General features: G+C 36.5%; 2 protein-coding genes across 2 annotated transcripts in view; one reads left to right on the forward strand and one right to left on the reverse strand.

Annotated features, from left to right (window-relative positions):
• Positions 1-2,086, reverse strand: part of dock3 (dedicator of cytokinesis 3) — a 234,618-nt gene extending 232,532 nt beyond the window's left edge. The window contains 1 exon segment of the mRNA XM_051094211.1: positions 1,629-2,086. Coding sequence (XP_050950168.1) covers positions 1,629-1,665 — 37 coding nt within the window. The 5' untranslated portion in view covers positions 1,666-2,086.
• LOC127153237 (uncharacterized) lies at positions 1,327-19,252 on the forward strand. The gene is made up of 8 exons (XM_051094212.1): positions 1,327-1,451; positions 4,034-4,167; positions 5,587-5,652; positions 11,716-11,880; positions 11,973-12,299; positions 18,418-18,537; positions 18,697-18,773; positions 19,077-19,252. The coding sequence occupies exons 4-8, from the start codon at positions 11,724-11,726 to the stop codon at positions 19,158-19,160; spliced, it is 765 nt and encodes a 254-aa protein (XP_050950169.1). The 5' UTR covers positions 1,327-1,451; positions 4,034-4,167; positions 5,587-5,652; positions 11,716-11,723; the 3' UTR covers positions 19,161-19,252.
• The last annotated feature ends 8,558 nt before the right edge of the window (positions 19,253-27,810 follow it).

Below are 27,810 nucleotides of genomic sequence, written 5' to 3' on the forward strand. Positions count from 1 at the left end.
TAAATATACGCAGTATACACACATATTATGTAAACAAAAACTTTTATTTTGGATACCATTAATCATTTGACAGCACTTTATCTATCTATCTATTTACTTATTTATTTATTTAACCTTTGTGCAGTAATGATTTGTGATACTGTGTTATTTTAACTTTTTTGTGGTCAATTAGTGAGTAAAAGTAGTAAGTTAGTGGTCAATTAGCTTTGAAATCAATATTTATTTATTTATTTATTTATTTACAGATACTACAATTATCCAATATTTAACCAGTAATAATTTAACCAATTTAGCCAACAACAAACAAACAAGAAAAAAAAATTCAAGCTGATTAGCATCCAATTAAATGTAAAATTTGAAGTATCATATTTTAAATTACATTTTCATAATAACCAAATATAAGAAAAATGCTATTGTTCTCTAAAAAGCTTGTTTTAATTGTTATACAAATTGTAAAATTAGTTTTTTAGCCAAGTTAGCTTTTTCACACTCTTAGAACTTGAAAACTCATTAAAGACAGTCAATTAAAAACTTTAAGGCTATTTTTGAGGCTTTTTTTCTTCAAAACATTCTTTCTTTAAAATCATTCTTAGAGTCAGAAAAGTTGCACTCATTAAAGAATCTCCCACATATGAGTAATTAAAGTCTGAGTCTTCACTAATGCCACAACAAAAAAGCCAGCAACTAACATCTAGCAAAAATACACTAGTGAAGGCTGCCATTTTGTATCGTGACTCACACGAGCACAGGAAGTGAACCATCAGGACTGAGCCTAGTTACACAACAATGCATCTTATTAATCTGCATTTATCTGACTGATGTGACAGCTAGAATCTACATGACCAATCATACACCCGCCCTAATGCTGAACAGGGTGACTCATCAGGGCCTTATGAGACCAATAATTCAAATTCCCAATTTGCAGCAGCAATGTTTCCATCTTTTATAATTCATACAAGCCTTTTTCATTCTTTTGAAGGTGTATTAATAACCTCCGTGTTTGAATTTGCTTCTGTGCGTACATTCAGCTTGTCTGAATCTGTCAGGCACAGTAGGGGAGCTGCGAACTGCACTGGCATTTCACGCACTGCCGTGACACTTTCGGATAAACGGTGACCACCGCAACATGCTGACAGTGCACTTGTTCAATGAAGATGCTGTCCGTTTGGTTTAGAAGCTTGTGTTCTCTCAGAAGATGATGATGAGTGTTAGACCTCAATGTTAGATGTTTTCCACTATGCACCTGTTGGAAACGCACCGCTCGTTTCGCCCCCTGTCGGTCGAGTTTAGCATCGTCAAAATCAGCAGTGTGTACTACTGTATAACATCACGTTAGTATTCAACAGTCGTGCAGAACGATTTACATGATGAATTCAATACATTTAATAGTAATAGCCTAGTAAAAGTGTTAAATTCATAAAACAGGTTGCGACTTTCTCCTCAGCATTAAGGTAAAACATCCAACACTGCGTAGTAACAGGTTTTTATACGTTTTACATACGGCTTCTAGTTTTATATGTCCTTCACTGCTTCAAATGATTCATAAACCACATAAAACATACCTTAGTTTCGTTTAGCTTCATTTGTATATTTACGTAAAGGATAAAATAAACAGGTTTTCAACTCACCCACTCCGATTTTCTCGTCCTCGGTCGGTGTCCACATGATCCCGGTAAAATAACCAAGATATTATAAGAGTTTCGGTTAAATGTCATGTACGATGACACATTAAAGTTGAAGCAGACGGTCGGACGTGTTTATCTCACAGCCGTATGTTTCATAAAACAATCGACATGTTTCACGCGTCAGCTCAGGTTTCCCATCCGTGCGTCTGGATCTCCCGTTATGGATGCGGTGGCAGCAACATCTGAGGATGGAGGCGATCATTTATTTATTTCATTGACTCGGTCAGTCGTGATTTACCGCTGGAATCCGACAAAACAGCGCGAGGACGAGCTAACCTTGAGCGTTTCTCGAGTCACGTGCGTATCTTTTACGCGTAATCGATACAATTTTCCGTGATTTTAAGGGGTGAACGGGGAGACTCTTCAGCGCCGGTGCTGCGCCATCTTCATCTCTCCGTCCGTCCGCCGTCACATGACGCAGATTGTCGCTCTTTAACGGGACACGCGCTTTGCCGTAGCGGTAAACGCTCGACAGAGCGCGCCTGGGTTATTTACTCGTGTTTGAGTTATTAGGATGGGCCATATTTTAAAACAGCTGACAGGCACTTCGCATTAGTTTATGCTGCAGTGTAAATACATAGTTTAGCACTAATACAAACAAACAATATGTGTGACACAACACAAATTTGCCTTGGCAGCCAGTCTTTCAGATTAATACGCAGTTTTTCGACATTGTAAGAAGCTTTTGATTTGATGGTTTGGTTTATGTATTTATTTAGACTAGTTATTTATTTGTTTTTGATTGTTTTACCTCAGTTTTATTGAAAGGACGACTCCCACAGCAGCCTAACGGTTATTTTCATACACAGTTTGAAGATTGACAACGCGCGCTTTTATAACCGAACCGATTTGTGTGCGAGTTCGGTTGACGTGTGCTGTATAAACGGAAGTTGTGATACCTGTCCATCACAACTAAACGAGTGCCACAGAAAAGCTAAAGGCAAAGCTGTCAGCCGCTCTTTTGTTATGAAAAAGGGATCAAAGTTGGATGCTGTGTGGTCAGTGAGAGATAAAGGGGGGAAAAAACTAAACTGGACAAACAAACAGAGTTTTGACCTCATATCTGAGAGGATTAAAGCAGCGGGAGTGACCCAAAATAGTTTGGTATAAAAATAAATCCCTAAAGACTCAATATATGTCAATACTATCATATTTATATATCACTATGAAGACGGTTATCTGTACGAAGAAGGTATTACAATACGGTTTACAGTACCAAGTAGTGTAAACGCAGTCAAACTTCGTAGTCGCTTCGGGATTTTAATGTAAATAATAGTTGAAAAGTAATATTTTGTATCATTTATGTTGGGTTAGACTGATGAGGCGGTCTGAATGTGGGTTAACCAGCCATCTGCCAAACTGGTTATAATTCCTAATCTGACTCTAATTATCTGGGCATAATTATGTTGTCAGGCCATATTGTCTTTCTGCAGCGGTAAATGTGCCAGGAGTTTTCGCGCCACTCGTTTACCACATGATTTCATTACGTGGTAGGAGAGTAAAAACTGTTTAAGTGAGCACCTGGGTCATTCTATAATTAGGGGTACATTTAGAATTTGATAATGTGAAGGATTTTTTTTTCTTCCTGTTTCCCAAAAACCCAAAACATGATCTTAACTGCTTTGAAACAAGCTATATTGTATAAAGTGCTAGATAAATAAAGGTCATCTGTAGAAATATGTGACCGTGGACCACAAAACCAGTCATAAGGGTCAATTTTTCCAAATTGAGATCAATACATCATCTGAAAGCTGATTAAATAATTTTCCATTGATGCATGGTTTGTTATGATAGGACAATATTTGACTGAGATACAACTATTTGAAAATCTGTAATCTGAGGGTGCAAAAAAATCAAAATATTGAGAAAATCACCTTTAAAGTTGTCCAAATGAAGTTCTTATCTATGCATATTACTAATCAAAAATTAAGTTTTGATATATTTACAGTAGGAATTTTACAAAATATCTTAATGGAACATGATCTTTACTTAATTCCCTAATGATTTGTGGCATAAAACAAAAATCAATAATTTTGACCCATATAGTGTATTTTTGGCTATTGCTACAAAAAAAAAACAGCGACTTAAGACTGGTTTTGTGGTCCAGGGTCACATATGTGCATAAAATACCATCTATGTTTGCTACTGTCACCATGTTACCTTTACTGGGTAACACAGTTGACAGGTAACTTAGTTTTTTTGGCCTATCAACATGTTTGATATGTTTAGAAATATATTTTTGTAAACAAAACATACGTTTTATTTAAATTGTCTTGTTAAAATCTATATTAGAAGGCAAATCTTGCTTTACTAATTTTTCTGTCGTTTGTCTTTACTCTTCTTTACAGACTTGTGTCCAGCAGGTTCGAAAAAATCAACGATGATACTGCAGAAGAATATTATCTGGAAAAGAGCAGGTGAAAGGGAAGCAGGGGGAATCAAGCGCTCTCACTGCCCTTCCCATCTCATTTGGCCTACTCAGGTATTCATTTATAAAGGACAGAGTCCATTAGCAGTGTGTGTATTATAGTCTCACATGAATGTACATTTTAGCATCAGCATAAAACACGGCAGCTTTGAAATCTAGCATTTTATAATTCACATTTGTAGCAGTGGTATTTTATGGATTTATTTAATTTCAATAATTACAAATGGCATAAACATGAAATAAGCATGAAACAATTAACATGAAATATAGAAACATATCTATGTATATAGGCCTACTGCTAAATATAAAATGTATTAATTATAAAATAATTTAATATATTTATTGTTTATAAATTATTATTGTTTATATTTACAATTATTTATTATCTAATTATATGCAATATATAATTGATTCAAATAATAAAAAATAGCTAATAATCACTATATATTATTTATATTATAGATGCCCAACAAAGATAAAAAGCACAATTCTAATTAAATATATATCCCCTGATGTTCCACAATCCACTAATTTTATTTATTTATTTATTTAAATTACAATTAATATGGTAAATATGACATATAATTTTTTTATTATTTTATTTATTATATTATTTAGAATTTATAGTTTATAGTTTATAACTATTATGATAAATGGTACGTATTATAATTAATATTATGAATAAAAAATATAAATTCCCTTCTAAGATACAAAATGCACAAATTAGATTCTCAGATTACATTGATCTTCCACAAGTCTTATTATTTATTTATTTATTTATTTATTTATTTATTTTTGCAATTTACAGTTTACAATTATTATGATAATATTACATAAAATTAGCATTAATATTATAAATATTAATTATAAATTATAAATGCCCAACTAAGATTCAAAAAGCACAACTCAGATTACCACAATATTCCGCAAGTCATTTATTATATTATTTACAATTTATAGTTTACAGTTTACAATTATTATCATAAATATTACATATAATTATAAATAATATTATAAATAAAAATTATAAATACCCATCTAAGATTGAAAACAGCACAGCTCAATTCATCACAATATTCCACAAGGTTTATTTATTTATTTATTTATTTATTTATTTTGTGTTTTTTACAATTTACAGTTTACATTCATTATGATAAATATTACTTATAATTATAATTAATATTATAAATAAAAATTATAAATACCCATCTACCCATCAAAACAGCACAGTTCAATTTAACACAATATTCCACAAGGTTTACTTATTTATTTAACAATTTACAGTTTACAATTATTATGATAAATAGTACAAAAAAATAGTATTAATATTATACATATTAGTTATAAATGCCCAACTAAGATTTAAAAAGTACAACTCAGATTTCCCTGATTTTCCACAAGCCATTTTAAATGGGTTGTTGTTTTTTTTCCAAGCCGCTGATGCATAAACTCAATTTGATTGTTTATTTTTAGATGTAAAGGTGATTGTCTGCTAACACCTCGATCCTGCGGGAACTGAATAAACATTCCGGACATGAGGTAACCATGGTGACGCGAATAGCAACCTGCTGCATTTTCACAGGCAGCTTAATGGTCATTGTGGGTGTTGCGGATTCTCCTGACCTGCTGAGCAAGTTGTCCATGCATTGCCTTAATCAAATTCATAATCTCATTTATTCGCTCCAAGTCCATGTTTATCGCAGGTGCATATATTATTGCAGCTCCAGTACAGACTTATAGCCATGAGAGTTTAAATTCAATTGAAACCAATGATTGTCTTTGCTTATCTTATTATCAAATGCATAAAACCACATTTGCAGGCATTTTATGTGTGTCTACTATGTAGATCTATATAGATTGATGCTATATGGGTAAAGTCTACCAAAATATTCTGTTTTAATAGTTGTATTTTCAGCCTCCAGTGTGATATATAAAACAGCATATGGAGTGAAGGGAATTTCTATTTGTTACTCTGGCTGGCTGTGATTCAAAAGACTTAAGAGAGGCAGTGAAACACGAACAACACTGAGTCATCGCGATTCAGCTGAGAATTCTCCAGATGAAAGCAGTTTGCTCAGTCTGTGAGTTAAAACTATCAAACGCATCCTTCTCTTCGCTGTGTCACGAGGAGTCGCGTCTGTGGCTGCATTCGGGACCTTGTAGATAGTTTGTTTGTTTGTTTGTTTGTTTCTGGTAAATCTTCAAAGATTAGATTAGGTTTGTTTTGAGAATGAGATTTCAGATTCCAAGGATGTTTCATCAAAGAGATTTTTGCACGGATTTCACACAGCATGTCATCCAACAACGCAGTCTTTCAGACAAAAGTGCACAAGAATTAAATATTCGCCACCCTTCCATGTATAAAACACACTCCTGCTATTTAAATACACACACTGAGTTGTTGTAACATGTAGTTTCACCCACACAAATAACTTAAAAAAGGAATGCATGCATATAATTTAAATAACACATTAACAAACAAATAAATCCTAATACTAGATTGATTGATCTTCCACAAAATGTGAAACATTCTAAACTCAAGTTTAAGTTTCTACAAAAGTTTACAGTGACATCATGTGGTAGAGATATGAATTGCAATACAAATGTGTAAATGGAATGGATTATTGAAGGCAAGGACTGATAGTATCTTAAAAAAAAAAAAAACATCAACCATTAATAAAATAATAGTTAAAAATATAAAAAAAATATTTGTTTTTCATGATAATTAGAGTGCATTTTCTTCACTTTTGGTCACAATTTCAAAGTAACTTTGAATACTTTTGACTTTCATTCATGCTTTTATTGCTGAAAACAGGACTAGCACTGTGTGATTAAATACTTGCATTTATATGCTAAATTTGGAACACAACTTGATTAGATTTATGGCTTTGATTTTTCTCAGTTTTAGAATAAATAATATTTTGTAAAATATACATTTCTTAAAAACATTCAGTATATTGGCAGTTTCACTTGGAAATTTCATTTTCAAAATGGTCTATGCTCAAAAAGTGGTTAACAGGTCATAAATATAATTTAGTACCATAAAATCCCCTAAATAATACAAAATAGTAAAAATAAATAAATAAATAAAAATATATATATACAGTATGTGTGTGTGTGTGTGTGTGTATATATATATATATATATATATATGTATATGTATATAATAACTTAATAAGTCTGACAATATGTTTAAAAAAACTCTCAGAAAACAAGGTACAAAAGCTATTACTGGGGTGGTATCTTTTCAAAAGGTAACTCACATATTATTTTTCTGTGACAACTTATTTATTTATTTATTTTATTTTTTATTTTTTAAGTTGCCCAGATAGCACACGTAGATCTGCAAGATGTCTGTTAAAGATCTCTTGAACTGGAAAGTATCTGCTGTGTACAAACATCTGACAGACGTCTGTAAGATGTACGTTTTAGATACATTCTAAATCATAAACATCTTAAAAAATCTAATAAATGTCTGTTTGACATCTGATAGGAAACATCCTATAGACGAATTGCAGATGAGCAAACACTCTAAACAATACATCTTGCAGATGTAAATGCAGATGTCATATAGACATGTATTAGACGTCTCCAAGATGTATGTGTGCTATCAGGGTGTGTACATTTTAAGGCTTTTTAATTTAAAAAAAGGGACCTACAAAGTATATGGAATGCAACAACTTTGAAGCTCAGTATCTCAAAACCTCTCAGAATGCAGACAGAACCTTATAATTCCAAGGTGAAAATTTGTACTTATAGGATACTTACTGCAATCTGGTCTCATGATGAAAACATTCCTTTGGGAACTTTTTCGCAAGACGCAAAATACGTTTCATGACATATGAACATACAAACGGTACATTTAATGTGATGTTGGTTTTGTACGTGTCACTGCGGTTCTGTCTTGAAATGTCCATTAAGTGGCGCTATAACTTTAATGCTCCATGACGTTTTAAAATAATGTACCATCTGCACTACACCTAAACCTACTGGGTTGTTTGAACAAAAGCAATTGTGGCGTAAAAACGCAATTGAAGCATGCCATTTTGTTTTTCAATCTCTCGTCTGTCAGCTTTCATCGTTAGTCCTGTTTTTATGGAATTTGGACCCAAGGATTCAGAATCTGAAGTCCAGGTCAGTGCTGGATACTGAGCAAGCTTGTTACTTCCGGAAAGCAAAACATATGGGGTTGTGGCTAGAAGGGATACATCTGTGGCCGGAAACTAACATTAAGTTACATTTTCTACCTATTACATTGTGTTTTATTAACATCTACACCTACACCAACCCTAAACCTACCTATTACAATAATGCAAAAACAGTAATTATTAAGCTGTAATCATAACTGTGTATGAAAACGATTTTTGTTCTACTGCCTCTAGTGTTCATTTTTGTTGGAAACTGCAGTGTACTTATTGGTACATATTTTGCATCTTGCGGAAAAGTTCCCACAGGTATGTTTTCATCATGAGATCATGTAGCAGCCTTATTGGTGTGTAAAGAGTTCACATTAGTAGCCCTTACTTAAAAAATGCTGTCCCAGTGACAGCTTTTTTCTGAGTGTAGGGTAAGGTACACACACAAAAAAAGTGTACCTCTCTTACTAAATCTGTACGGAGGTAACAGGGAAAGGTCTTTGTTCCTGGCTGTGTTTAGCACCTGTCGCTCTGCATATTGTTGGAAGAATCTGAAGTGTTTGTATTTTTATCCTAAATTATTTCCTTCTGTTCTCAAAAGTGTGGCACATTTTAGTGAGGACTGTTTTATATATATATATATATATATATATATATATATATATATATTAGAAAGCAAGTATATACAGTGCGCAGCATAAATGAGTAACCCCCACTGAAACAAATTCAGCAATTACTCTTTACTTAGAAGACGTTAGGTTTCTTTAGAGATATAATATTCCAGCAAGTCTGCTTGATCAGTTACCAAAGTCAAGTCAAGTCAACTTTACTGCGCTTTTAACAATACAGATTGGGTCAAAGCAGCTTTATAGTATTAAATAGGAAAATAGTGTGTCAATAACGTAAAAGGACAACAGTAAACACTCAATTTTCAGTTAAAGGCAGTTCATCACTGAATTCAGTGATGTCATCATCCAGCTCAGTTCAGTTCAAATAGTATTTGTGTGCAATAGTGTTTCACAGTATTTGATATCACTGGAAATTAAGTGTCTCCAACTAAAGCCCCGTTCACACTACAAGCAACAGGCAGCGACAAAGCAACACGATCCCATTCATTTCAATGGAGAGCTGGCAATTTTCGGCGACAAAAGCGACATCGAACTACAGCGACCGTTGGCGACCGAATGGGGCGTGTCCAGCGAAGCGACAAAGTTGAGAATCTCTCAACTTTATGCAAATGAAGAGTTACTTTCGGGAGCGACAGCCAATAGGAAAGAAGACGCTAGAGCTCATGTGGTCATTCTCCTCTCAGCCATAGATAAACACTCAATGGAAAAAGTAGGCTCTGCTTCTCATTTGTTTTTGTTCGTATGTACAGATTTAATTTATATTTATATTATATTTAGTGTTTTGCCTCCAAAATGTTTGTATTTAGCGGCAAGAAACCTGATTCGCTGTCAAGGCAACCAGTAGTAAGAACGCCCACTAGCAACCTTATCGCCAGCTCCTGGTGACATGCAGACAGATGTCGCTGCTAGTGTGAACGCAGCTTAAGCAAGCCAGAGGTGACAGTGGCAAAGAACCAAAACTCCATCTGTGACAGATATGGAGAAAAAAACCTTGCAAGAAACCAGGCTTAGTTGGGGGGCCAGTTCTTCTCTGGCCAGACGAACCAGCAGGTTGTTCCATGTTGTAGCAAAGTCAGATTGTGCAGAGGACTCATCTGGTTCCCGTGGTCTTGTGCCGATGGACGTCTACAACGAAACAGACTAATATTAATGGTCCTAATTAATGCAGCCTAGCAAAAAACAAAACAAAACAAAACAAAACAAAACAAAACAAAACAAAAAACTAACTAAAAAAAAAACGAAATAGGTCTTTAATCTAGATTTAAACTGACAGGGTGTGTTTTGTTCCGGTTCATGACAGTTAGGGTATGTCGAAAAACCTCATGTTCTCCTTCGACTTCAAAATCGTCTTATATATCGCTATTTAACCTTTTTTGTTAAGGGTGTTTGATCTTTTTTTGCATGTTCACTTTGCAAAGACTGGGTTGGTACTTCTGCAGCGATGTAGGATGATTTTGAAATGATTTTTGAAGTTGAGAGAGAAAATATAGTTTTAAATAGTTTTTCAACATACCCTAACTGTCTTGAACCAGAATACACAGAGTTCATGGAGAGAAAGGCAAGACAAGCGTTTGAGATTAAAAAGATTAAAAAGACCCTTTCTCCTCAGCTGGGATCGTTTACAACCGCATTTGAGATCATTTGAAGCTGCATTCACACTGCCTTTTGGAAGTTCAAAATCGGGGCACCATATCAGTCCATTTTATGGAGAAAAATGTTTTCCTCAAAAAACAATTTCTTTACTACTGAAGAAAGAAAGACATGAACATCTTGGATGACAAGGGTGTGAGTTCATTATATGTGAATCTTTGTTTTGGATGTGGACTTCTCCTTTAAGTATATGTTTAATACATTTCAATTTTTCCATATTTCCATGACTTATATAAGTGATCATTAACCCTTTCAATGGTGAGTTTAAAATATTCTATCTGACCCTCCAGAGTGAGTTTTTTTTAGGCAACCGTTATTTTACAACTTTCCCTTTATTGTTTCCATGGCGACGCGTCATGATTGCCACGTGACACACTGCAGCCACTATAGCGCTGTATGACAGACGTATCGCTTTTATTTCGTTTTTCCTTTTTTTATTCAAAATATTCACATACTTGTTTACCATGTCTTCAACTATCTGATATTCCGATTCACGAATACGTGTAAGTGAGTGTATTTGCCGTTTTAAAACCTTTGTAAATGATCTGGATCGTGATTTATAACGTGAGATGGGCGCCGCCATGTTTGTTCGCGCTGCCGTTCAGAGAGTCCTGTCAGCCGGATTTACAGCACGTACATTCACCAGTTTCTCCCGAAATACATACAAGTAAGTGGCTGGTGAACAGGGAAAGGAATGGAGTGAATTATATCGTTACTTACACTATGTGTATCTGATATGAATCCAACACGTCGGCAAATTATACTTGAATGGATTGTTATTGCTGATTCAATAGACATCCGTGTGTATTTTACAAACTCTAAATGTATTGTTTTACTAGTAATTGTGTGTATTTAAATGTCTGAAACCTAAAATAAACGTTACGTGGTTGAAAACACTGCAAAATTGTGATTATATGACAAGCGCAGCGCGCGTCTCTCTCTGGCTCAGCGCCAGCCAACGCGCGAAAACTCAGTTTGAATTTGGCAGTTGCGTGACGTCAACGAACGTTCTAAATCCCACATGTGGGACCGTACCGCTTAAAGGGTAAAGAAAATACATCTTTTATATTTATTCAGAGGGGGTGTACTCATTTATGCTGTGTACTGTACAGTATGTGACATTTTTGTATTTTAAACATTTTTATGAACTGCATTTAAGTCATTCTGAATGTGCATTCGGGTTACAGGGCTAAAGATGGCTGAAGTCTTGTCAGAGAAGCCCAGCTCTGACTTCCTTTCTGTGTGTTTGAGGTTTCAAAGTGTTTCCGCTCACAGTAAGAGATGTTTAAATGATCAGAGTATAGAAGATATACATCTGGATCAGACAATGAAGATCACACAGCTTCACTTCTGTGAGTTTATCACATCACGTATGATTAAGTTGGTTTATTTATTTATTTGATTGATTGTTATTTTAATGAATGTGCTTTTATTTCTTTCATAGATCTGTTGATGTGGTCTCAAGCCACAGAGAGTCTAACAAACATAGAAGTAACTTTAGGAGCTGATGTGAATATAAGCTGTGATCTTGCTATAGAGGAGATTTACTGGTACAAACTAAAATTACCAGATCCTCCAGTGCTGATCTTATGCTCTTACAGCAGCACGGGAGCAAAATATGAAAACGGCAACTTCAAACTCAAATACTCACTGAATACTAACAGTAGTCTGTTGGTCAAACATATCAGCACTGATGAATTAGGAGTTTATTATTGTGTGAAAACTAGTAAACCACTAAAATTCAGCAGCGGAACCAAAATCTACATTACTGGTAAGGTATTTTCTCACTTCAGTTGTACTTTCAATCTTTATGATTGATTTCCATATTTAATTACATAGAATTACACTTACATTTCACTGCTGGTAATTTAACTGTGTATGTGACAAATAAAAATATGGAATACAGTGTACTGTATTGTACACTTTTAAAACTAAAGGTGCTTCATGATGCCGTACAAGAACGTTTTTTGTTTAAATGGTTCCACAAAGAGCCTTTAACATCTGAAGAACCTTTTTATTTCACAAAAGGTTCTTGTTGCAAAAGAGTGTTCTTCAGATTATAAAAAGGTAAGAAAAAGATGGTTCTTTAAAGAACCTTTGACTGAATGGTTCTTTGTGGAACCAAAAATTGTTCCTTTTCAAGGGAATGAGACACTGTGTCCTCTAGCTATTGGGAACACCTTCAGCATTACCAGTGACTTAAGTATACATCTAAACACGACCGGTCCTTAAGGACTGTAATTATTATTATTATTATTTTTTTTTTACATTAGAAGTTAGAAAAATTAAAATGTAGATGTGTTCAGAAAAGGTATAGTTTTAGAGACAATCACATAAATTATAAACAAAGCTTTCTTCAAACGTTAAAGCAAAATCAGAGTACAGGCAGTTTTAGCTTGAAATCAATAGGAACATAATCAATAATAATGAATTACAAAATTATAATAGCCTATTTGAAACATTTTGTTAGCTGATGTTAACTGGCTAGCTAACTTGCTACCTGATGCTAACTTGAGGTCATTTTTAAATATTTTTATTCAACCAATTAGTTAGAATTAATTTTATGGAAAACCGAAGGATTTGATGTTCAGAACAGAGTAACTACAGTAATTGTGCATTACTCCCTGGCGCCGTTTTACCCCACCTGGCTGGGGGGGCATTTTACCCCACTGACTATGTTTGAGAAAAAAATATGTAATTCTGAAAATATAATTATATTTTTTTATTAACACAAACTCTCTATCTACAGGCCCTACTGTTCTCATATCATATATAACTGTGATGTTCTATAAAACAACAAGCTTTAAAACATTTTTTTTTCTTACTGCTGAAAATTAGATAATTTTCAAACTGTGAAATCTGTTTTCTCTCTGGTACATCACCAGTGTAAACTTCTACATCGCTCTTGTTAACGTAATCCATAGTTATAATAACGTCTTGATTTGGGTCTTGTGGCTATTTTGGGAAAAGCAGTAGGGGGCCGTTTTTCCCCCACTCGCTATAAAAGGGTGCTGGGAGAACACATCATCCTCTTTTTCGTCTTCACTGACCATTTGTTTATGTTACCAGAAGCTAAGCTGGAGGCTTTGCTCTGATGCCTACAGTTTCATGCGGCTCGTGTGTTGTGTGTGTGGTGAAGTGCAAGTGTGGTCAGCTCTCAAGGAGGTAGAATGCGCTCGTTGCATTCATTGCTTGTTTCTCGTAAGGGATGACCATAAATTGAATGTGCTTAACTCATGAGGAGACGGCTTGTGCCCATCGTGATGCTTTGGTGGGACTACTGAGAAGTAAGGTGATTACTTCACCATTTACCCGAGTTGTATTACCCGAGTTTGCATGAGTGCGTTCGGCTCTCGCAGGAGAATAGCAATGCATTTGTGGCGGCAGCTCTGTTCTTGCTTGATTTCCTAGGTAATCTAGCATGTGGGCGGAGCATGTTTAGCTCCCGCAGGAACTGAATATATGCTGCGTGTTGCAGTGAGAATTATCTGCCATTGCCTGCAATTCACAGTTCAGGGACAGAACATGGAAAGGACCTGACAGGAAATCTCTCTAATTTCCTAAGGAATTGCATGATGTGGGTATTTGCCTGCAGTTCTTGGACAGATGTTTTATGTCACGTTCTTATCAGATAACCACATTAAATTTTTCAGGTTGTATGACTTTTTCTGCTCAAGTGTTGGCTTGCAAGCCTTCTTGATCTGAAGCCACCACTGACTGACCGAGTTTAGGCAGAAGCCTCCTGCACTTGCATTGCAGTCTCTCATGCTGGACCTTGATGTTCTGGTTAGTTTCTCTGGTTTAATGTCGCATAGAACTACCTACTCATAGTCCGGTCTCAAGTGTTCTTCAGGATTTCACCTTCAGAATATATCCGTGAACCTGAGACTATGCACAGGAGTTGTGGTGGGTGAGTACGATCCATTTCATCTCTCTTTTCATATCTCCATTGCTAGTTTACGTGGCTCACAAACTAGCTTTCTCCGCAGCGCTATGTGGACCTGTCTCTGTACCTTTTGACTTTGTTACAGGGTAGGACCTCCACGAGCACCTCCCCTGCTGAAGTCAGAACCTCTTGTGTTGTTGACTGATTGTGGTGATGGTCTCACCCGTCAGCACTGGATCCAGCCTGATGATAGTCTACATCTTCGGCCTCATGCTTGATGGATCATGCAGCCAAGGCGCTAGGCTTCTGTGGTAGACTCCTTGGCCTTCAGGTCCCCAGTATAGCGCTGTAACCCCAGGGCTCACGGGTTCTCCATTCAGACTGAGCATTTTCTGAGTGTAATGCTTCATGATATTCTCCCTGACGTGCTGGCTGGGTGTTTATTTTGAGAAGCTGTGGGTTTCCTGAGATTCGAGTCATCGACTCAACCATCATGCACATTCTCTAAGTTAGAGCTTCTTTTGCTAAAGTGTGGGGGGCTTCACTCCTTAACTCCACTTTGCAGTTCTATAGATGGTTAGGCCCATTTGAACGCCCCTGTCACACTGCCCTTATGGTTGAACCAGTGAATCCCCCCTCTGAGGAGTGGGCTTGAGTACAATGCTTTTCCTGAGGTACGAGTGAGAGGTGTTTCTGCGGAAAAACTTCCTGAGAGGTTCGGTCTAAGGAGGTTATTGGTTAATGGTTATTGGGTCCAGGTTCCTTTGGGTCTGGTGAAATGGGACCTATGCTCTCTATCGAGATGGAAAGCATAGGACTGTTTGGCTAACTAACAATTCGGGCTCTGACTAGACTATCCTTTAATCTGGCACCGCCTTCTGGTCGAGCTAGGGTGTGCTCCCTTCACTACGAGGGCTAGCAATGCACCTCTTATTCCCAGTTTGAGTTGTAGGGACCACCTCAGTGCAAGGGCTGAGAGCGCCACTCCCAAGAACTCCATATGCATCCATACCGAGTTGTTAGGCCTATCCCTGTTGCCTCCTTGGTCATTTGCCTCCATGGGTGGGACCCTGTTGCTGTAGGAACGTGTGATCCCCTTCTAAGCCTGGATTCTATTTCTGATGGTCCCATTTGCAGTTAATCTGCTTACTAGACGTGGAAGTGCTCCCCTCACTATGGAAGGGTCTTTATAGGCTCCCCTCTCCTGGGCAGATCCTGTGAGTCCTCCTCTCTACTTGAGAGCTAGGAACTTGCCCCTGGGCTTTGACCGCTCGCTACCGGTTGAGCTAGATCTGTCCCTTTGCTAAGGTCAGCCCTCCGCTCATTAAGCTCCGTGACAGTGACACCAGGAAGTTTGGTTGCTTGCTGCCTCCCTGATGAGTTACCCTGTTGGTCAAGCCTAGCATTGCTCCCCTTACTTTAAAGGGTTACCTTTGAGCTTGTAAAAAAACATGCTACCCGACTGAGCATCTGAGAACTCCTCTCACTGGGTCTTGCACTCCTTGGAGCTTCATGGAGCAGCAGCCTCAGGTTGTTGGGCCTTTCTCTGCCTCCCTGTTGGGTTGCACTCTTGTTGGTTGAGTTTTGCTGTGCTCCCCTCACCACAGAGAGTCACCTATGAGTATGCCGCTCCCATACTGAGCGCCCGAGTTCCTTTCCTATTCCAAGAGTTGAGCTTCCTCTTTCTAGAGCTCCAGTTAACACTCATGCCAGGTTGTCGGGCTGCCTGTTGCCTCCCTGGTAGGCCGCTCCTTGTTCAAGCTAGCAGTGCTCCCCTCGCCATAGAGGGTCACCTATGAGCACGCCGCTCCCCTCTGAGCGTCTGAGTTTCCCCACTCCCATTCCTTACCGATAACTTTCTGTGCAGGGTGTTGCTACCAAGGATTTGCCAAATCAGTTCCTTGAGCAATCTCATCCAGAGCTGATGTTCCCTCGAAAGGAAAGTCTCATATTACATATGTAACCATGCCTCCCTCAGAAGGGAACGAGACACTGCATCCTCTACAATCCTCGCCATGCTTTGGATGCAAGCATTAGATCAGTGGTTCTCAACCTTTTTTGGGCCAGCGCCCCCCTACCCATTATCCAGGCCCCTCACCGCCCCCCATCAAATAAATCATAGTCAAACTGTCCTCACTGAATATTAAAGTTCATTATTATTATTTTGTGTTTATAATGAGGACTGATATTGTATTTACAGTAATTCAAATGTATGGAGTCATTATGATTTTAAGGAAATTACTTTATTTCAAGGATGCATTGAATTGATCAAAAAAGACAGTGAAGTACTTTTTTACAGTAAATTATTTTAAAATAAGTGTAATAACATTAATTTACAGAGTTTTTGACCATGTTGGTGGTTTTCATTGCTATAGCTTCAGTGTTGTTGAGATGCGGATATATCTTGTTGCCCCAAATTTAAAAAGACTAATAAAAATGACATAGTGGACATTGTTATTTTGGTGAGTAAATACCACATTTACACATAAACCCTACTTTACTATATTTCATAGATTTGGTGAGAAGTTGGGACGTTTTGTAAAATTATAAAATCTGTGATTTGTTCATTCTATTTTACGTTTATTTAATTGACAAAAGTACAAAGAAAAGATTTCCAGAGTTTTCACTGACCAACTTAAATGTATTTTGTAAATATAAACATTTATTTATAAAATATTTATTGATCGATTGATTTGAAGTATGCATCCCACTCCAAAAAAAGTTGGGACAGAGGCAAAATAAAAGTGAAAAGGTTATAGAATAACCAAATAAACTGCTTTGAAACACAGCAAGCAGGTGAATTGGTAATAGGTGAGGGAATCATGTTTGGCTATAAATGGAGCGTCTCAGTCTTCGCAAGTAAAGCTGGATCAATGCTCAAAATTTGTTTATACTAACAAAATAAAACTAAGTTGGCCATTGAAAACATTGGATTTTTTTCTTTGTACTTAAGTCAGTTGAATAAAGGCTAAAGAGAACAAATGACATATTCTTATTTTTATGGCATTTCACAAAATGCCCCAACTTTTAATTGGGGTTGTAGAAAGATGGGAAACATATGCTCCTCATTTCCAAAATAGTTACTATTTTAGTGCTGTCCTGATTTATATATTTGTTATAGTCAATTCAATTTCAAATCTTGTTTTGTTTTTTGTTTTTTTGTCAGTGTGTTGTGCCAGCTATAATAAGAAATGTTTCTTAAGCAACAATCAGCATAATTTCTGAAAGGTCATGTGACACTGAAAGCTGTAGTAATATAGCTTAGCATGAGAAGAATACATAATTTTATTTATTTTTTAATGTCATTGAATAGCACATGACATTCATCACATTTTTGATTTATCATTTTAAGTATCATTATCATTAGAAGCAAAAAAGGAGCAAAAAAGCCACGTGGATATAAATTAGGCTATAATCGTGAGCTTTGAATAAACTCTTTAGAAATTTGGTATTCTTTATTGTGGTAAGTTGAGAAATAGATACAGAAAGTGCGTTTTTACGTATCCAGTAAAGACAGCGTTAGGATGTGGCAGACCATTTTCTTTTGAAAGTTTCAGCTTATACATCTTTGGTGTAAACTCGTCTTGACCAAACGCCCTCCAGGGACAGCTCAACGCCCCCCTTTCAAAAATATTGCTTCCAGCGCCCCCCGATGCTGTCCGAACGCCCCCGTTGAGAAACACTGCATTAGATGAAGAACGGATGACGTGTTCTCCCGGTGCCCTTTTATACTGTGGTTGCACCAGTAGTGACGTCATAGGCTTTCGCCGGCCAATGTTGTTGTCGTGTTTAGATGTATGCTTCAGTCACCGTCATGAAGACGGCATTCCCCATAGCGACCGACAGGGAACGCAGTGTCTGTGTTACATATGTTGCCTGAGACATTCTTCTATGACATCGTTGTGAAGAACCCTAAAGCACCTTTATTTTTAAGAGTGTAAAATAACTTATAAAGTTGCTAAAGATTGAAACAGAGATTGATACAATTAGAAACATTTGACAGACTCGGTCCAGAGGAATCAGACAGAATCAAATGATGCTCCACAACATGAGACCCAATGGAGAAATCTGACCATCATCACTTCTGTCCTGCTGAATATGCTTTTGCTCATCGCATTAATAGGTTTGTACTGCTGTTACTACAGCTATGTTAAGGTCTCACTAAACTAAAAAGAGGACAAACTCTAGATCTACACAAATGTAACCATATCGTATGTGGTATTTGTTTTGACTGTCATAATGTGTAAATTCAGTGACTGATTCAGTTTAATTGTTATTTCAGGTATGGTGAACAGCTACATTGACGTAATTGGAAGATCTAAAAATGACACTGCAGCTCAAAACTCAAATAATTCAAAGGTAAAATACTGTATATGTGATCTTATTTTTACCTGTCCTTGTAATTATTACAGTAAATCCTTTCAACCTCAAATAACATTAAAAAGATTCATTATTTGAATGATCTGAAACGTTTAAAATGAAACTCTGTGAGACACTTGATTGAGACTGAAAATATTTAAAAATTGTGATTCCATCTTGTCATGCTTGAAAAATAGTGCTTCATCCCCTGTGAGAACACATTTGTGATAATCACCACCTGACTGTACATTATGTCTTACATACTGTGTACAGCCACTGATATTTAATATCTTCCTCTTTTAGTATGCTGAAATTGATTTATTCAAGTGTCCCAGAAACACCGGGCCTTGTCCAGAGCTGAGCACTGCTGTCCTCTACAGCCAATGAAATTTTCTACTAGTTATGCAGTTTTGTGTTTTATTATTTGACATACCACTGGAAATTAAGGACACAAACCTCAATAAATGTACAGAGGTTTTTTTTTTAGCTTGCATAGTAATTGTTTTTAATATATTTTTTGTACATATTAAAATGTCTATCATCTACACAGCTTGTTTGTGGTTTATACACACACAGTGTGGTTTCGTGCAAAAGGCGTTTTCCACTGGTTTGGTCACTTGATAGATGACACAATCTTATACACTTGCATGCAATAGGTGGTAACCTTTAACCAAGTGAACATGAAAAAAAAAAAAAACCTGTGAACAAATATACACTTGAACCTGTTTTACTACCGAGTTTCACACATCTTATTCTGTTCATCTTATTCACTTCCTGTCAAAAAAAAACAAAAAAAAAAACTGTCAAACCAAACAAACATTTCCGTAGGAAACAGAATAAAGTACCATTACCAAAAAGAAGTATCCTTCAAGTTTATTTAATTAAGTATACTTAATTAAAGTTCAGGTATATTTTTAAGCATACTTTATGTAGTAAGTACACAAATATCAGTGTACTAGTACTAGTAGCATACTTGTAAGTGTACTGTTTCAATACTCCTTGGGACTAAATTGGCCCACTTTCTTGTATATAACAGTATACTTTTAAGTATACTTTAAGTAGTAAACTTTGAGTAAACAACTAGTTTACATCTATGTTTTTAGTTTGTACTGCAAGTATACTAAAAGTGAACTTATAGGTATACTGATAGTTTACTAAATAAATACTTTTAGTACACTTTGAAGTATAGTCTCAGTAAACTACTAGTATAGTAGTTTTAAACTTGTAAGTTTTCTTTAAGTGAACTTTACATCATGCTGTAAGTATACTACTATGTCCCTATTAGGAATAAATTTGCATATATTTTGTTATATGAATATCTGAACATACAAAATATCAAAAGAAAGAAGAGGGTATCTGATTGTAAACAAAAACATTTTATACTAGCTTTATGCATTCTTTTTTATAAACACTTGAATGTGGGCAAGTTTTATAAATAACAATAAAAAAGAAGTAAATAATATTTTCAACAAAAAGATGAAAAAAAGACTATGAATTGGATTCAGAGTGATGTAGATGGACTCGATCAACGCCCAAAGCTTGACAGTCATTATTATCTCTTCATGGGTCACATTTTATTTCGTAACGTTACTGTTTTGATGCTGTTTTATGACTGGTGATTGTGTTAAAAACATGTGGAAGCATCTATTGGTTCGGCTTCTTCTTTACTTGTGTTTTGGAAATTTTGTACAGAAGATGTGTAATAGCGCCCCCTACCATATAACAATAAAAACATTGATTCTCTGAGAACAATATTGCTCAAATATATTTTATATAGACTTTTCTTAAGTCAAGTATACTTAAATGTCATTTATGTACATAAAAGCACATTTCTGAGAAGTACATAAAAAGTAGACTACAAGTATACTTTTCTATTTTTTAGTATAAAAACAACATGACGTAAAAAATGTAAGTATAAGTCAAGTATACTTAAATGTCATTTTAAAGGGGTCATCGGATGCCTATTTTCCACAAGTTGATATGATTCTTTAGGGTCTTAATGAAAAGTCTCTAATATAATTTGATTAAAAATTCTCAATGGTTTTGTAAAACAACACCCTTTTTACCTTGTCAAAATGAGCTCTGCAAAAACCATCTCATTCTAAGAGGTTGTTCCTTTAAATGCAAATGCGCTCTGCTCGCCCCGCCCCTCTCTTCTCTCTGTGGAAAGACGATCTTGTTTACTTTAGCCGCATTTAGCCGCTAAACTTATAAGGAAAGGCGATCGCAAAGATTCATAAAAAAACGCTTATACACACTTCTCCTGTAAGTGAAGCTGGATCATGAATGATTCGCGTGAACATAGATGGATATATGTAGATCGGGAGGCGCATTTCATTCACAAACAAATGTAATCTACTGCATCTTCAGCGGCTCAGATGTCGGGAGTAAATGATGACCACTATGTTCATTATTACATACAACAACACAACACCTCAGTCGCTCAATCGGAGATATTCTTGTCTAACTTACATCCCTGCTTCAGCATCGAAACAAGGAAAGTTACTGGACTGTTACAGCTGGTTTGAGGTAAAACGCTCATGCCAATCAACTATCGTGTGAGCGGCCTCTGTTGGTGTGATTGGCATCTGAGAACGGCTCGATTTGAAAAAGGGGATATTATTTTTACAGATTAATTAAAAACCACTGCATAGATTTGTATCATTATAGGGTAGATTTGTACATACACTGCCAACACACATTAATGTTCAAACAACATGAAAAAGTGAACTTAGCATCCGATGACCCCTTTAAGTATATTTCTGAGAAGTACATAAAGCACATTTCTAAGTACATAAAACATAGACTAAAAGTATACTTTCCTATTTTTTAATATAAAAACATGGCATAAAAAATTTAGGTATACAAGTATACTTAAATGTCATTTTAAGTATAATTCTGAGAAGTACATAAAGCGCATTTCTAAGAAGTGAAAAATGTAGACTGAAAGTATACTTTCCTATTTTTAATTTAAACAAAGTATACTAATGGCACACTTGAATAAACTCATTTTTCATAAGGGTAGTAACAACACTTTTTTACCTTTTAAGTATAGTGTCCTAACATTTGGCATCTAACTCTAAATAACTACTTCCTGGAAGTAGAGGTAGGACGTTGACAGCCTCATGTGGCAGGACGGAAGTGAATACCTTTTTTTCCCCCTTGAAATCCTTTATTTGGTTGTTTGCTTATATGCCATTAAGAAATAAAACATGGATAACATCTAGAAAAATAATTACAAAAGGAAAATGACAACTATAAACTGTGGCAACTATAGTTGACTGTGGGATATTTAAATAAATAAATGAATAAATAAATAAGTAGCTTATATATGGGTTAATAGTTGATTTTTTAACAAATACAAGCAAACACCAGCCCTCGGTTTCAAAGACAACGCTTAGGCCTAGTCCCAGACTATAATGTAAGTCTGCGCTGTTTCAACTGAAAAAAAAAAAAAAAAAATTGCACTGATTGATCTTAAAGCATTGCAGTGCCTTCAAGATGCACACCAGTAATGTTTTATTCAAAGGCACGTTTATAAAAATTACTTAAATGTCCTAATTGAACTATGGCCTAATCCTGGTTTAGTTTAAGCCCTGTCTGTTAAACCAGGCCTGCATGTGTGGTCAAAGCAAACCTGCCTTAACTTCCTCTTGATTGTGGTTAAATCACCCTGTTATTGTAAAAGCTGTGAGGTAAAGTTTCATCTCTGGGGAGGTGTGAAATAAACAAGACTGAATCATGAAGTGATCATGACATCATGCAGATCATGCAGCTGCTTCTCTTTGAGTTTATTTTTTTATGAAAATTTAATGTGCTTTTTAAAGTAATAAATTGACTTACTGTTTTGTGACACAACTGCAGATTGTTTTGTTTGTGTGTGTGTGTGTGTGTGTGTGTGTGTGTGTGCATTTTATTACACAGATCTGCACAAATCTCTTTTTGAATCTCTTAAAGGCACAGCAGAAAAAGGTTCATAAAAAGAGTGGACTTTAGCCATACAAATATAATAAATAAATAAAACCTTATAAGTGGACCTCAGGGGTAACATAATTGAAATACAAATGAATACTTAAAACATTTTACGATATGACAGCTTTCAAAAAGATCGTTAAACTCAAGCATTGTATATTATTACTGTTTTTGACCACCAGAGGACAGCACTGGCCCATTGTAGCACACTTAAAAGTGCCTTAACTGAACAGGCTTCAGCTATATTGCTTTTAAATAGCCCAAGAAATAAAATGTACAATAATAATAATGGACATAAATAATAATAATAATGGACAAAAAAAAAAAAAGAGAGAAAATCACATTAAAAGTTGTTGAAATGAAGTTCTTAGCAATGCATATTACTAATCAAAAGTAGTGTTTATATATTTACGGTAGGAAATTTACAACATATCTTCATGGAACATGATCTTTACTTAACATCCTAATGATTTTTGGCATTAAAATAATAATAAAAGTAATAATTTTGACCCATACGATTCATTTTTGGCTATTGCTACAAATAAGACTGGTTTTGTGATCCAGGGTCACATATATCTCCCTCTCTGCCTTCCCAATCATTGGCATACTTCCCAGTTTCTAGGTGTGCACCATGTATTTGTTTATCAGTTCTTAAGTCACATTTATCATAAAACACTGATAAAAGCATATATAACCCCACTTTATTAGCATTTAAATAATATATGTTTATGTTGAACATTATTCTTGTACGGATGGTGCTGTTTTAAGCAGTATATGAAACGTGTTTATGTTGCATATGAAAACATTTTTCAAACGTCTGTGTATTTAACAAATATTGCATTTAATTCACTTCATCTGTGATAGAGCATGCAAACACCGCGAGAGCTTCACAAACAAGAGCAGAAAGTGTCCGTCTTGACGCCTCTGTTTTCAGCTCCGCCCCCGACTGCTCTCATTTTTTGTGAGCTATAGCGTTTGTGCATTTACACAAAATCTTTTTAGACTGTTTTTTATACAAATACCTAAGAATCACAGTATATTTTTACCATGGCATTGAGGTACTGGTTTTAAGTGTTATTATCATCATATGGATGATACTATGGAAGAGCAATGGTTAATAATAAAAAATAAAAGAACTCAGAATAATTAAATTTGACCATATAAAAATGAGGTTGCTACAATTTATAGATAGTACTGATTTTGATAATCAACATAAATCTACATTTGCATCCTAACTTATAAGCTACTATCAAATGTGTATTTCTAAGATGTGTACTTTTTTTATTATTTGAATGTGGTAACATTTTTATACTCTACAATATTTCTATGAACAAATCTCTGACAGAGACCCTCCCCTATCAGTCAATCACTGTGTGCAGTGTTAGTAAGCATGCTGACATCATCCATAGCAAGCAGGTCAATCCCACCCGACTTCTCTCTACTCCTTAGTAAAAGTTTGTCTCAGCAGCGTTGTGAATAGGTTTTAAGAGAAAACTCTTAGCTAAAAACTTTTACAGCTATTTAAGAGAACTCTTAGTGGTAAGATAATATGTTTTGTGAATACTGGCCCTGGTTTTTACAACACATTGTAGCAAAAATCTGCCTTTAAATTTCAAAGAAATAAAAATTTGACATTTGTAGTGATAATTATCGATATCGACTAATATGAAAAAAAAATATTGTGATAATTTTTTGGGGTATGTCTCCCGGCCCTACCTGGAGAAAAGTTGTTTTTGTGACTGTAATGCTATTGAGTATATATATATAAATGTAAAAGGTGTACATCATACTTGACACCTACATGAACATTTTATAGTTGTTTTTGTGACTGTAAATCATTTTACTCAAATGCTATTGAGCTCTAAATTATGGAAAATGTTGCTTTTGAGCCAATTCGGTAGTGAAAAATCAAATTTTTAACATATGATTTACAGTTTATTTTAATGAATATTAAAACTGTTAAACTTTACAGTTGGTTGTGTGACACTAAGTCATTTGCTATAAATGCTATTGAAGTTAGAAAAGTATAATAATGTCATATGTAACTTTAGAGACGGTCCCTAAATTTGCGAATATCCAACGTCCAACGTCAAGCCAACTTTATGCCAGTTTATTTTCCTGGCCACAACGATCGCCAGCAACGGTACAGGCAACAGACTGTGGTCAGGCCAGCCTCCACTTAGAAAAACATGGTCATTCTAGCTGCCACTTTATTTTGTGGTGCGCCTACACGTTACGGTAACAGCGTGATAAAACCTACATCAATTACAAAGCGATCTTTAAGCCAGTTACTTTGTCAATATTGAATGAACAAATGAATAAATGAAAAGAAACAGACAATAAATCAATGAATAAATCAATCAGTGTGTTTAAAAAACGGTCTGATAACAAATCTTGCTCAAATGTTGAGTAATATTCATTGTAGAATTTCCAAATAATATGAAAATAACTGATGGGAAATAGCTAAATAAAAGCCTTTCATAAACGTGCAAATAACCATTTTAATATGTAAATTCACATTATTATTATTATAAATAAAACTCCCTGTTTCCACAAAATGTTTCACTTTAAATTAGACATAAAAAGTCCCAATGTCAGGACTGTCTGATGTCCCATTACAAAATAAAGGTCCTACAACAAACTTATATATAACCACTTTTGTCTTTGAATATGGATAGCCCTAAAAAAGAAATTTCCTGTTTGCACAGAACAATTTCAATTCAGATACAATTCAATTCAGATTAACAGATTAATTTTAATTCTGATGTAGCATTACATAATAAAAGCCATCCAAAAAAGTAATATCACACCGTAAAAGCACACCGGTTGAGGATTCAAAGTTATGTTTGCAGAGGATCTACTTCGGAAAAATTAAGGTAAAAGCTTTTAATTTAAAGTCTCATTTTCTGATTTTTTACTTGCTAGTCCTTATAATGGTTAGATTTTATGTACTTCGTTGCATGCTGTTTTGTGGAACATCTTAGCCCATGTAAAGAACGCGGCTTGACCCTGTGCATGATTTGAAGCGATTTCTTTTCAAACTAGTTAATGTCCGCTTCATACCTGTAAAATTATCTGCCTGGTTATCTATTAATTACTATGTGATCCATTTGTGCTAGTGATAAGTTAGACACCAGAACAAGAGTAATTTGAATGACGATTGTTTCATGTGAGAAGTAAACAAAACACTTCAAACGAGGAGCTCGGTTTTTAATTTCATAAACCCTTAGCATATACTGTAGAATATCTTATTCTGGATGCGGCACATTTGAATGAGGAGCTCAGAGACACGGCCGCAATTATGCTAGAGAGCGTGCAATCCGCTCAGTGAACAAACGGATGGAAAAGACCGCTACATCTTCAGACAGCTTCTTTTAAAATAACTCTTTTTAACTTGACATGGCAAATTTGAACACAACTATGAATGCTAAACCGCAGTCAAGCCATAGCGTTGTTTGTTCTAAATACCTGGTTGCAACGAAAATAGTATGTGTGCTTAGTATGATAATTATGGTAATCTGTAGGCAGTAAACAACAGTTCCCTATCAAGTTCGGTCTCTCGACACTGCGTAGCTTACGCTTAGTGGGTTATCCCCCTCCTCCCAAATACTGAAGCCTGATTGCATCGCACTGGTAAACATAACTGGCCAATGACGCTTGAGCACTCGAACTAGGGGTGGAGCCACCCACTATGTAGGTCGGGCCGTCATTATCTCAGAATCTTTCTCTTCTCGCCGTTGACAACGCTCTAAGAGGATGCTGTTCACTTCAAGTTTCCCTTTGGCAGTCCGACAAGAAAACGAGAGGTTGCTTAAGGAGTGCTGTGCATGCGGGGGCCCAATTGAGCTCCCTGATGCACACAACGCATGTGTGTTCTGTCTGGGCTGAGCCCACGCAGAGGACGCGCTGGATGGGCCTGACTGTCTCTTCTGTGAGGAAATGACAGTCACAACCCTCCAGGCCAGGGACTCTGTGATCCTAAACTGCGTGCCTGCTAATTCATTGCCTCCGTCCCCTGTCGCCAGTGATCCACGAGAGGAAAGGCAGAGGCAGTCTCGTGCACAAGGCCCTCTGATGAACGCATGTCGACTTAGTTCCTGCATGCTCATCACTCAAAAGAGCCACCTGTTTAATTCACGAAGGCCAGCCTCCGCCCCTTGGATGACAAGCGGGATCTGGTCTCGTTTGGTGCTGTAGAGGACGAAGTGGATGACGACAACGACGCCATGTCGACTGCAGCCTCTGGTTCAGGTGACTGGTCTGCCTGCCAGGAGTCGGAGGCTTCCCACAGTGAGGTGCGTGAGCCCCCCGGCCTCGATTGATGAAGAACTGGTGAAGATCCTGTCTGAGGCTGTACAGGATTTGGGTCTTGATTGGTCGCCCCCTGAGCAACCAAACAAGAACAGATTGGACATGTGGTATCTGCAGTCGGGCCGCCAGGTTGGCACCCCCCAGAGACTCGCTCCCTTTTTTCCTGAGGTACATGAGGAGATCTCGCGGTCTTGGTGCTCCCCCTATTCGGCCCGAACCCAAGCTGCCAAAATGCTAAAAATGCTGGATGAGGAGGGGCCGGACTCTCCCACCTTCAGAAAGCTGCGCTCGGCCACTGACTAACAAAGAAGACGGTCCAGGGACTCACCCGCTGTATGGGCAGTTCCCCCACTTAAAAAATATGGGACCCCGCCTTTCCAGTGTCGTACCAGATCCACAGCAGCGTTCCTGACTGCGGTGGTCTAAGGGGGAAGCGGCCGCTCAGAGAGACAGAAGACGAGCCGCTTCGCAAGAGAGTTCATCTTGCTGTCTTTTACCTGCCTGTTCCCTTGCATGTTGCGGACAACAGCGGGAAATGTCTGTTACCAATCAAGTTTGCACTAGAACACAAAACAAACACTGTTCAGCAAAAGAGCTCTTTTCCCCCCTCACGACTGTTCCCAGCCGTGTGTTATAAAAGCGTGTGGCCGGTTCTGTTACGGAGAGATCTCTTATCTCAGGCAAAAGGCTCGATGTCGCACCCCAGGTGGGAGCTATGAAACCTGCATGTTTGGTAAGTCAGCGCAGAGGGCAG

The sequence above is a fragment of the Labeo rohita genome, chromosome 22 (genome assembly GCF_022985175.1).
Source record: "Labeo rohita strain BAU-BD-2019 chromosome 22, IGBB_LRoh.1.0, whole genome shotgun sequence".
NCBI classification, from domain to species: Eukaryota; Metazoa; Chordata; class Actinopteri; order Cypriniformes; family Cyprinidae; genus Labeo; species Labeo rohita.

Coding starts and splice junctions, on each gene's coding strand:
- LOC127153237 (XM_051094212.1), top strand. CDS start 11,724: ATGGCTGAAGTCTTGTCAGAGAAGCCCAGCTCTGACTTCCTTTCTGTG. Junction 12,300..18,417: donor AACCAAAATCTACATTACTG/GTAAGGTATTTT, acceptor AACATTTGACAG/ACTCGGTCCAGAGGAATCAG. Junction 18,774..19,076: donor AAAACTCAAATAATTCAAAG/GTAAAATACTGT, acceptor TTCCTCTTTTAG/TATGCTGAAATTGATTTATT.